The sequence below is a fragment of the Salmo salar genome, chromosome ssa02 (assembly GCF_905237065.1).
Source record: "Salmo salar chromosome ssa02, Ssal_v3.1, whole genome shotgun sequence".
Taxonomy (NCBI): Eukaryota; Metazoa; Chordata; class Actinopteri; order Salmoniformes; family Salmonidae; genus Salmo; species Salmo salar.
The window spans coordinates 22,752,089-22,762,765 of NC_059443.1; the positions used below are offsets into that span (position 1 = coordinate 22,752,089).

General features: G+C 55.5%; 1 protein-coding gene across 1 annotated transcript in view; it reads left to right on the forward strand.

Annotated features, from left to right (window-relative positions):
- erfl3 (Ets2 repressor factor like 3) overlaps positions 1 to 10,412 on the forward strand; it is a 92,536-nt gene extending 82,124 nt beyond the window's left edge. The window contains exons 3-6 of the mRNA XM_045700549.1: positions 7,773 to 7,888; positions 8,033 to 8,263; positions 8,461 to 9,392; positions 9,504 to 10,412. Of these exons, the coding sequence (XP_045556505.1) occupies positions 7,773 to 7,888; positions 8,033 to 8,263; positions 8,461 to 9,392; positions 9,504 to 10,109 (1,885 nt within the window). The 3' untranslated portion in view covers positions 10,110 to 10,412. The remainder of the gene's footprint in view (positions 1 to 7,772; positions 7,889 to 8,032; positions 8,264 to 8,460; positions 9,393 to 9,503) is intronic.
- Positions 10,413 to 10,677: the final 265 nt, after the last annotated feature.

The window sequence follows — 10,677 nt, forward strand, 5'->3', positions numbered from 1 at the left end:
CCCTCTGTCCTCTCTCCTCCTCTCATATCTGATCCCTCTGTCCTCTCTCCTCCTCTCATATCTGATCCCTCTGTCCTCTCTTCTCCTCTCATCTCTGATCCCTCTGTCCTCTCTTCTCCTCTCATATCTGATCCCTCTGTCCTCTCTCCTCCTCTCATATCTGATCCCTCTGTCCTCTCTTCTCCTCTCATATCTGATCCCTCTGTCCTCTCTTCTCCTCTCATATCTGATCCCTCTGTCCTCTCTTCTCCTCTCATATCTGATCCCTCTGTCCTCTCTTCTCCTCTCATATCTGATCCCTCTGTCCTCTCTCCTCCTCTCATATCTGATCCCTCTGTCCTCTCTCCTCCTCTCATATCTGATCCCTCTGTCCTCTCTCCTCCTCTCATATCTGATCCCTCTGTCCTCTCTTCTCCTCTCATATCTGATCCCTCTGTCATCTCTCCTCCTCTCATATCTGATCCCTCTGTCCTCTCTCCTCCTCTCATATCTGATCCCTCTGTCCTCTCTTCTCCTCTCATATCTGATCCCTCTGTCCTCTCTCCTCCTCTCATATCTGATCCCTCTGTCCTCTCTTCTCCTCTCATCTCTGATCCCTCTGTCCTCTCTTCTCCTCTCATATCTGATCCCTCTGTCCTCTCTTCTCCTCTCATCTCTGATCCCTCTGTCCTCTCTTCTCCTCTCATATCTGATCCCTCTGTCCTCTCTTCTCCTCTCATATCTGATCCCTCTGTCCTCTCTCCTCCTCTCATATCTGATCCCTCTGTCCTCTCTCCTCTCTCCATCAACTCTGGGAATTCCACAGCACTGTCTTGATTACATTTTCCAGGAAATGACCCATCCCTCTGTTCTCCCTCTCCTCTCTTTCTTTCTTTCTCTCTTCTCATGCTCTCTCATCACTCTCTCGCTCTCCATTCCCCTCTCTCTCTCTGTGGTGTATGTCTACTTCTCTGTTTTGTCTGATCAGCCAGTTTAGTAATTTGTAATCGTGGGTGTAATCCCTGTCCTGCAATCTCACACACATACTGTATACACACAATCTCACACACATACTGTATACACACATACTGTATACACACAATCTCACACACATACAACAAATAATGCACCCATAAACCCATTGCATATTTTCCTGGAAGTCTCTCACTAAGTCTAAATCCACATGGTTATTGTTACATCTGATTATGAGCAGATAAAGGTTTTTAGGTGTGTGTGTGTGTGTGTGTGTGTGTGTGTGTGTGTGTGTGTGTGTGTGTGTGTGTGTGTGTGTGTGTGTGTGTGTGTGTGTGTGTGCACCCTTGTGTGGAGTGTGTCAGGGTTGGGGGGGGGGCAGCTAAACACAAACCCTCAAAGAATCTTTCTTCTCTTTTGAAGTGAGTTCAAATGCTCTTCAAAGTGCTCCCTTACTCTGACTATGTGATGAGAGAGGGATGAAGAGAGGGAGGGGAGGAGATTGAGAGAGTGGGTAGAGTTGTGTAGGACCATGTGTCTCTCCTCTGTCAGAGATGGAGAGACATACTGCCTGACCTTAACAATGTTTTCAACAGAGCAGGCTTGTCCTGTCTCCCGCTCTGTCTCCATCACCCCCAGGGAAAGAGGGAGGGAAGAGGGGTGAACCGGTGGTAGATGTTAAAAGGGGAAGGATGGAAGAAGGGAATGCGATACAGAGGGAGGGGGGGAGAGAGAATCAGATCCAGTGTGATGGATGGATGGATGGATGGATGGAGGGATGGAGGGAGGGAGGAGGGAGGGAGGGAGGGAGGGAGGGAGGGAGGGAGGGAGAGAGAGAGAGAGAGAGAGAGAGAGAGAGAGAGAGAGAGAGAGAGAGAGAGAGAGAGAGAGAGAGAGAGAGAGAGAGAGAGAGAGAGAGAGAGAGAGAGAGAGAGAGAGAGAGAGAGAGAGAGAGAGAGAGAGAGAGAGAGAGAGAGAGAGAGAGAGAGAGAGAGAGAGAGAGAGAGAGAGAGAGAGAGAGAGATCCAGTGTGATGAAGGGGAGAGATGGGAAGGAAGGAGAGAGGGAGAGACAGTAAAAGAGCTACAGTCTGCCTCCATACACAGACACCACAAGTCTGTCATTAGCATAATAAGAGTGGGAGGCTCCAGGTAAAATAACAGCCGTAGTAGATAATAACAGCTACTCTGACTGACTGGCTGACTGTCCCAGACCCATGCAGTCAGTCACCAGTACTGGAACACCACTAATCGTACTGTATTACCAGCAGTCCTAACCTCTTATCTCTCCCTCCTCTCCTCCTCTGAACACGCTAGCTACAGACAGTACAGCTAGCTGTCAGTCCACTACACATCTCCTCTATATGCTGACCTAAGCAGCTATAAAACCATCCTTTCACACCCTTTAGTGGACTGACTGGAAGGGGATCCAGAGAGCAAGGGCACACAGTCACACACTGACTCTCCCTCTCTCTCTGTCTCACACACACACACACACACACACACACACACACACACACACACACACACACACACACACACACACACACACACAATGACTCTCCCTCTCTCTCTGTCATTCAAACACACACAGACTCTCTCGCACACACACATTCACTCACTCACACACACAGTCAGTCAGAGCGGCGTTAGGTTGGCGAGGGGAGGGGCTGTGGGGTTAGTCAGAGTGGTGTTAGGTTGGTGAGGGGCTGTGGGGTTAGTCAGAGCAGTGTCAGGTTGGTGAGGGGCTGTGGGGTTAGTCAGAGCAGTGTTAGGTTGTTGAGGGGCTGTGGGGTTAGTCAGAGCAGTGTTAGGTTGGTGAGGGGCTGTGGGGTTAGTCAGAGCAGGGTTAGGTTGGTGAGGGGCTGTGGGGTTAGTCAGAGCAGTGTTAGGTTGGTGAGGGGCTGTGGGGTTAGTCAGAGCAGTGTTAGGTTGGTGAGGGGCTGTGGGGTTAGTCAGAGCAGTGTCAGGTTGGTGAGGGGCTGTGGGGTTAGTCAGAGCAGTGTCAGGTTGGTGAGGGGCTGTGGGGTTAGTCAGAGCAGTGTTAGGTTGGTGAGGGGCTGTGGGGTTAGTCAGAGCGGTGTTAGGTTGGTGAGGGGCTGTGGGGTTAGTCAGAGCAGTGTTAGGTTGGTGAGGGGCTGTGGGGTTAGTCAGAGCAGTGTCAGGTTGGTGAGGGGCTGTGGGGTTAGTCAGAGCAGTGTTAGGTTGGTGAGGGGCTGTGGGGTTAGTCAGAGTGGCGTCAGGTTGGTGAGGGGCTGTGGGGTTAGTCAGAGCAGTGTCAGGTTGGTGAGGGGCTGTGGGGTTAGTCAGAGCAGCGTCAGGTTGGTGAGGGGCTGTGGGGTTAGTCAGAGCAGTGTTAGGTTGGTGAGGGGCTGTGGGGTTAGTCAGAGTGGCGTCAGGTTGGTGAGGGGCTGTGGGGTTAGTCAGAGCAGTGTTAGGTTGGTGAGGGGCTGTGGGGTTAGTCAGAGCAGTGTCAGGTTGGTGAGGGGCTGTGGGGTTAGTCAGAGCGGTGTTAGGTTGGTGAGGGGCTGTGGGGTTAGTCAGAGCAGGGTTAGGTTGGTGAGGGGCTGTGGGGTTAGTCAGAGCAGTGTTAGGTTGGTGAGGGGCTGTGGGGTTAGTCAGAGCAGTGTTAGGTTGGTGAGGGGCTGTGGGGTTAGTCAGAGCAGGGTTAGGTTGGTGAGGGGCTGTGGGGTTAGTCAGTGGCGTCAGGTTGGTGAGGGGCTGTGGGGTTAGTCAGAGCGGTGTTAGGTTTGTGAGGGGCTGTGGGGTTAGTCAGAGCGGTGTCAGGTTGGTGAGGGGCTGTGGGGTTAGTCAGAGCAGGGTTAGGTTGGTGAGGGGCTGTGGGGTTAGTCAGAGCAGTGTCAGGTTGGTGAGGGGCTGTGGGGTTAGTCAGAGCAGTGTCAGGTTGGTGAGGGGCTGTGGGGTTAGTCAGAGCAGTGTTAGGTTGGTGAGGGGCTGTGGGGTTAGTCAGAGTGGCGTTAGGTTGGTGAGGGGCTGTGGGGTTAGTCAGAGCAGTGTTAGGTTGGTGAGGGGCTGTGGGGTTAGTCAGAGCAGCGTTAGGTTGGTGAGGGGCTGTGGGGTTAGTCAGAGCAGTGTTAGGTTGGTGAGGGGCTGTGGGGTTAGTCAGTGGCGTCAGGTTGGTGAGGGGCTGTGGGGTTAGTCAGAGCGGTGTTAGGTTTGTGAGGGGCTGTGGGGTTAGTCAGAGCGGTGTCAGGTTGGTGAGGGGCTGTGGGGTTAGTCAGAGCAGGGTTAGGTTGGTGAGGGGCTGTGGGGTTAGTCAGAGCAGTGTTAGGTTGGTGAGGGGCTGTGGGGTTAGTCAGAGCAGTGTCAGGTTGGTGAGAGGCTGTGGGGTTAGTCAGAGCAGTGTTAGGTTGGTGAGGGGCTGTGAGGTTAGTCAGAGCAGTGTTAGGTTGGTGAGGGGCTGTGGGGTTAGTCAGACCAGTGTTAGGTTGGTGAGGGGCTGTGGGGTTAGTCAGAGCAGTGTTAGGTTGGTGAGGGGCTGTGGGGTTAGTCAGAGCAGTGTCAGGTTGGTGAGAGGCTGTGGGGTTAGTCAGACCAGTGTTAGGTTGGTGAGGGGCTGTGGGGTTAGTCAGAGCAGTGTTAGGTTGTTGAGGGGCTGTGGGGTTAGTCAGAGCAGTGTCAGGTTGGTGAGGGGCTGTGGGGTTAGTCAGAGCAGTGTTAGGTTGGTGAGGGGCTGTGGGGTTAGTCAGAGCAGTGTTAGGTTGGTGAGGGGCTGTGGGGTTAGTCAGAGCAGTGTTAGGTTGGTGAGGGGTTGTGGGGTTAGTCAGAGCAGTGTCAGGTTGGTGAGGGGCTGTGGGGTTAGTCAGAGCAGTGTTAGGTTGGTGAGGGGCTGTGGGGTTAGTCAGAGCAGTGTTAGGTTGGTGAGGGGCTGTGGGGTTAGTCAGAGCAGGGTTAGGTTGGTGAGGGGCTGTGGGGTTAGTCAGAGCAGTGTTAGGTTGGTGAGGGGCTGTGGGGTTAGTCAGAGCAGTGTTAGGTTGGTGAGGGGCTGTGGGGTTAGTCAGAGCAGTGTTAGGTTGGTGAGGGGCTGTGGGGTTAGTCAGAGCAGTGTCAGGTTGGTGAGGGGCTGTGGGGTTAGTCAGAGCAGAGTTAGGTTGGTGAGGGGCTGTGGGGTTAGTCAGAGCAGTGTTAGGTTGGTGTTGGGCTGTGGGGTTAGTCAGAGCAGGGTTAGGTTGGTGAGGGGCTGTGGGGTTAGTCAGAGCAGTGTTAGGTTGGTGAGGGGCTGTGGGGTTAGTCAGAGTGGTGTTAGGTTGGTGAGGGGCTGTGGGGTTAGTCAGAGCAGTGTTAGGTTGGTGAGGGGCTGTGGGGTTAGTCAGAGTGGTGTTAGGTTGGTGAGGGGCTGTGGGGTTAGTCAGAGCAGGGTTAGGTTGGTGAGGGGCTGTGGGGTTAGTCAGAGCAGTGTTAGGTTGGTGAGGGGCTGTGGGGTTAGTCAGTGGCGTCAGGTTGGTGAGGGGCTGTGGGGTTAGTCAGAGCAGTGTCAGGTTGGTGAGGGGCTGTGGGGTTAGTCGGAGCAGTGTTAGGTTGGTGAGGGGCTGTGGGGTTAGTCAGAGCAGTGTTAGGTTGGTGAGAGGCTGTGGGGTTAGTCAGAGCAGGGTTAGGTTGGTGAGGGGCTGTGGGGTTAGTCAGAGCAGGGTTAGGTTGGTGAGGGGCTGTGGGGTTAGTCAGAGCAGTGTCAGGTTGGTGAGGGGCTGTGGGGTTAGTCAGAGCAGTGTTAGGTTGGTGTGGGGTTAGTCAGAGCAGGGTTAGGTTGGTGAGGGGCTGTGGTGTTAGTCAGAGCAGTGTTAGGTTGGTGAGGGGCTGTGGGGTTAGTCAGATTAGGGTTAGGTTGGTGAGGGGCTGTGGGGTTAGTCAGAGCAGGGTTAGGTTGGTGAGGGGCTGTGGGGTTAGTCAGAGCAGTGTCAGGTTGGTGAGGGGCTGTGGGGTTAGTCAGAGCAGTGTTAGGTTGGTGTGGGGTTAGTCAGAGCAGGGTTAGGTTGGTGAGGGGCTGTGGGGTTAGTCAGAGCAGTGTGAGGTTGGTGAGGGGCTGTGGGGTTAGTCAGAGCAGTGTTAGGTTGGTGTGGGGGCGAGCGGTGGTTGGTGTGGGGTTAGTCAGAGCAGTGTTAGGTTGGTGAGGGGCTGTGGGGTTAGTCAGAGCAGTGTTAGGTTGGTGAGGGGCTGTGGGGTTAGTCAGAGCAGTGTTAGGTTGGTGAGGGGCTGTGGGGTTAGTCAGAGCAGTGTCAGGTTGGTGAGAGGCTGTGGGGTTAGTCAGAGCAGTGTCAGGTTGGTGAGGGGCTGTGGGGTTAGTCAGAGCAGGGTCAGGTTGGTGAGGGGCTGTGGGGTTAGTCAGAGCGGTGTCAGGTTGGTGAGGGGCTGTGGGGTTAGTCAGAGCAGGGTCAGGTTGGTGAGGGGCTGTGGGGTTAGTCAGAGCGGTGTTAGGTTGGTGAGGGGCTGTGGGGTTAGTCAGAGCAGTGTCAGGTTGGTGAGGGGCTGTGGGGTTAGTCAGAGCAGTGTTAGGTTGGTGAGGGGCTGTGGGGTTAGTCAGAGCAGTGTCAGGTTGGTGAGGGGCTGTGGGGTTAGTCAGAGTAGTGTCAGGTTGGTGAGGGGGCTGTGGGGTTAGTCAGAGCAGTGTCAGGTTGGTGAGGGGCTGTGGGGTTAGTCAGAGCAGTGTTAGGTTGGTGAGGGGCTGTGGGGTTAGTCAGAGCAGTGTCAGGTTGGTGAGGGGCTGTGGGGTTAGTCAGAGCAGTGTCAGGTTGGTGAGGGGCTGTGGGGTTAGTCAGAGCAGTGTCAGGTTGGTGAGGGGCTGTGGGGTTAGTCAGAGCAGTGTCAGGTTGGTGAGGGGCTGTGGGGTTATATAAAGGGATGTGAGATGGAAGAAGAAAAAGGAAAGATGTTGTATAACAGGACAAAGGTTATGGATGGAGACTTACAGGCACCCGGCCGCCCGCCATGGGAGAGTGAGAGAGAATGGCCATTACATAAACAGATCAAGCATGGGTGTATTATTGGTGGGTGTATATGAATGTTATATAAAGAGATGGACTAGGGCTGGGCTAACAGAGGGACAGGGGAGTGTGATTATTGGTGGGTGTATATGAATGTTATATAAAGAGATGGACTAGGGCTGGGCTAACAGAGGGACAGGGGAGTGGGATTATTGGTGGGTGTAGATGAATGGTATATAAAGAGATGGACTAGGGCTGGGCTAACAGAGGGACAGGGGAGTGGGATTATTGGTGGGTGTAGATGAATGGTATATAAAGAGATGGACTAGGGCTGGGCTAACAGAGGGACAGGGGAGTGTGATTATTGGTGGGTGTAGATGAATGGTATATAAAGAGATGGACTAGGGCTGGGCTAACAGAGGGACAGGGGAGTGGGATTATTGGTGGGTGTAGATGAATGGTATATAAAGAGATGGACTAGGGCTGGGCTAACAGAGGGACAGGGGAGTGTGTGACCAGTTGGTCTAGTAAAGCCCTGAATTAACTACTGTGCCTCTGATTTGGTCAGATGCCGATTCTCTCTCACACACACACACACACACACACACACACACACACACACACACACACACACACACACACACACACATCTCTCCTGGCTGCTTTGAGTGGACGTCACACAATACTAGTAAATAAGACCTTTCACTGGCTGTGTGTGGAGGGACATGACAGACCTGGGTTTATTGAAAAGAAACCATTTCCCTGTGTGTGGTCCCTTTTGAAGAGTTCCTGTATGACTGTGTGACATTGAGAAGCATGCTGCAGGTAGTAATGAGACCTAAAGGTCTGTGTGTAACCCCATGTTGGTCTGATTCCCCACCAGGTATTACTACAACAAGAGAATCCTCCACAAGACCAAAGGGAAGAGGTTCACCTACAAGTTCAACTTCAACAAACTGGTCCTGGTCAACTACCCTTTCATAGACATGGGTTCCACAGGTACCGCTCACTGTGTGTGTGTGTGTGTGTGTGTGTGTCACAGACATCACTAAATCCTTAAACACTGTGCTAATCCATATCATTACTCAGAGTGTATATTACTCCCCTCATCATTACTTCCCTCTCTCTCCTGTCTTCTAACAGGAAGTGGTGTTCCTCAGAGTGCTCCACCATTGCCTTCCGCAGCCGGAACTCATTTCCGCTTCCCACCGTCCACGCCATCCGACATGCTTTCGCCCAATGAGGACCTGCGTAGCCCAGGGGGCGTGTTCAGCGCCGTGGCTCGGCGCATGGCGCGCGGCTCGGTCAGCGACTGCAGCGATGGGACCTCCGTCAACTCTGAGATCGAGGACGGCAACGGGGAGGAGGGGAGGAGAGGGGGGAGAGAGAGGGCTGAGTGGGGGAGGAGGAGGAGGTCCAGGGGGAGGAGGAGGTCCAGGGGGAGGAGGAGGAGGAGGTCCAGGGGGAGGAGGAGGAGGAGGTCCAGGGGGGAGGAGGAGGTCCAGGGGGAGGAGGAGGAGGAGGTCCAGGGGGAGGAGGAGGAGGAGGTCCTGGGGGAGGAGGAGGTCCTGGGGGAGGAGGAGGTCCTGGGGGAGGAGGTTACAGGAGTATGATCCACCCCCGTTTGTCCCATGAGTCTCTGTTCAGGATGTATGGTGGAGCAGGAAACCCCAACGCCCACCCAGGCTCCCGCGGCCCCCTGGGACACAGGGTCCACCCCGACAACCTGTCCCCCTTCCCCGTGTCCCCCCTGCCTGGCCCTGGGGGTGCAGGGCTCTTAGCCCCACCTCTGTCCCCAGCCCTGTCCTTGACGCCCTCCTCCCACCTGCCCTACACCCCGTCCCCCTCCCTCTCCCCCATGCTGGGCTCCCACTTCTCCTTCAACCCTGAGGAAATGAAGCGCTACCTGCAGGCCCACCACCAGAGTGTCTACAACTACCACCTCAGCCCCAGAGCCTTCCTCCACTACCCCAACGTCATCATTCCCCAGCCACACCGCCTCGCCCAGGACAAGAGAGAACTGGGCGAGAGGGGGGGAGCAGAGAGGGGGGGAGGAGGAGAGAGAGAAAGAGGAGAACGCTCAGGTCTGAATAGTCATCGACACCCATCACCCCTGTCCCAATCCCACTCTCCTCACCCTCACTCAGCTCACCCGCACTCAGCCCTACCCCACCCGCACTCAGCCCACCCCCACCCTCACTCGGCCCATTCCCACCCCCACCCCATCCACCACCCACTGCGCCTGGGTGAGGAGCCACCTCACCTCTCGCCCTTCAAGTTCAAGCTGCAGCCTCCTCCATTGGGCCGGAAGCAGAGGGACGGTAGCCAGGGCCACCACCCCAGGCAGAGCTCACTGTCCTCGGGCTCAGGGTCCCTGTCGTCCTCCGGTCTGGGGTCCTCCCTGTCCTTCGGCAGTGACCTGAGCTCAGCCGGCGGGTCAGGACTCATCTCCAACTCCTCCTCCACCGGCTCCCTCAACAGCACTGGGCTGCCCAAGATCAAGGTGAGACCCACAAGGGGACATAGTCACTTTCAACTGTTTGACTGTATGTGTTGAGATCCTGCTGGTTAAACGTTTGTGACTGTGATATCGACACACTCTGTCTCTCTGTAGGTGGAGCCCATCTCAGACATTGAGTCAGAAGAGGAGGTGGAGGTGACTGACATCAGCGATGAAGACCCCGACGACCGGGGCGACGAGTACGACCTCTTCTCCCCCCGACACCCCCGGCCTCACCCCCACCACCCCAACGGGACCTCCTCCCACCCACACCCCCACGACGAGGACCTGGATGAGGATGTCTTCAAGGCCCCCGCGCCCCCTCCTCCAGGCCTGCTGCCCTTCTTCACCTCCCACCCCCACCGCGGACCTCCCACCCTGAAGAGTGAGCCGGCCGAGCCAGGCGACAACCCCCCCCAGTCCCCCGCCCAGGGGCAGACCAAGTGCATTCCCCTCAAGCTGCGCTTCAAACGGCGCTGGAGCGAAGACCAACGAATGGAGGCCATGGAAGAACAGGACGACAAGAAAGTACGAGGGGAGAAGGAGAGGGAAAGAGAGACAGAGAGGAATGGAGGGATGCAGGAGAACGGGGCTGGCAGCGCCCCCAGTCCCCCACCCCTGGGGGGGTATGAGTGTTCCCTCCCGTTGGCTCAGAGGGGGGTGAACCAAGACCTGCACCAGGCCACTGCCCAACTGTCACTGGAGAACAAGGACTGCTGATGCTGATCCACACACACATAGGGATACATACAAACACTAATGCTAGCAGAGTGGTTTAGGACAGTGGAAATGACTCCAGTAGTCCTCCTGCCACTCTGACACACAGACAGTTCTCTCCTAACTCAAACTAAACCTGGGTCTAATCAAACTCCAAACCCTGATATAGTCCACACCCTCCGCCCAAAGCCCTTACCTCCTACTGTAACCAGACCCCTCCCTCAGAGACTGTTGAAGAAAAGAGGGGAGAGGGGACTTATGGTCCAAGCAAACCCAGACTCAGTGACTTAAACCAGGGGAAGAACCAGAGGGGATGCTACTCTCTGCTTGTGTCTGGATGGAACCCCCAAGCCAGTTTCCTGTCCAGCCCACCGTCAGCCTCATATCCAGCCTCCAGCCCAGCACTGCCCCGCGTCTCCTGCCCTGCGTCTCCTGCCCCGCGTCTCCTGCCCCGCGTCTCCTGCCCCACATCTCCGGCCCCACATCTTTTGCCTCACCTTTCCTGCCTTATGGCCCCCCCTCTAGGGTTAGAGTCTTTCTCCTCAGGGGACCCCAACTCAGACAGCCCAGC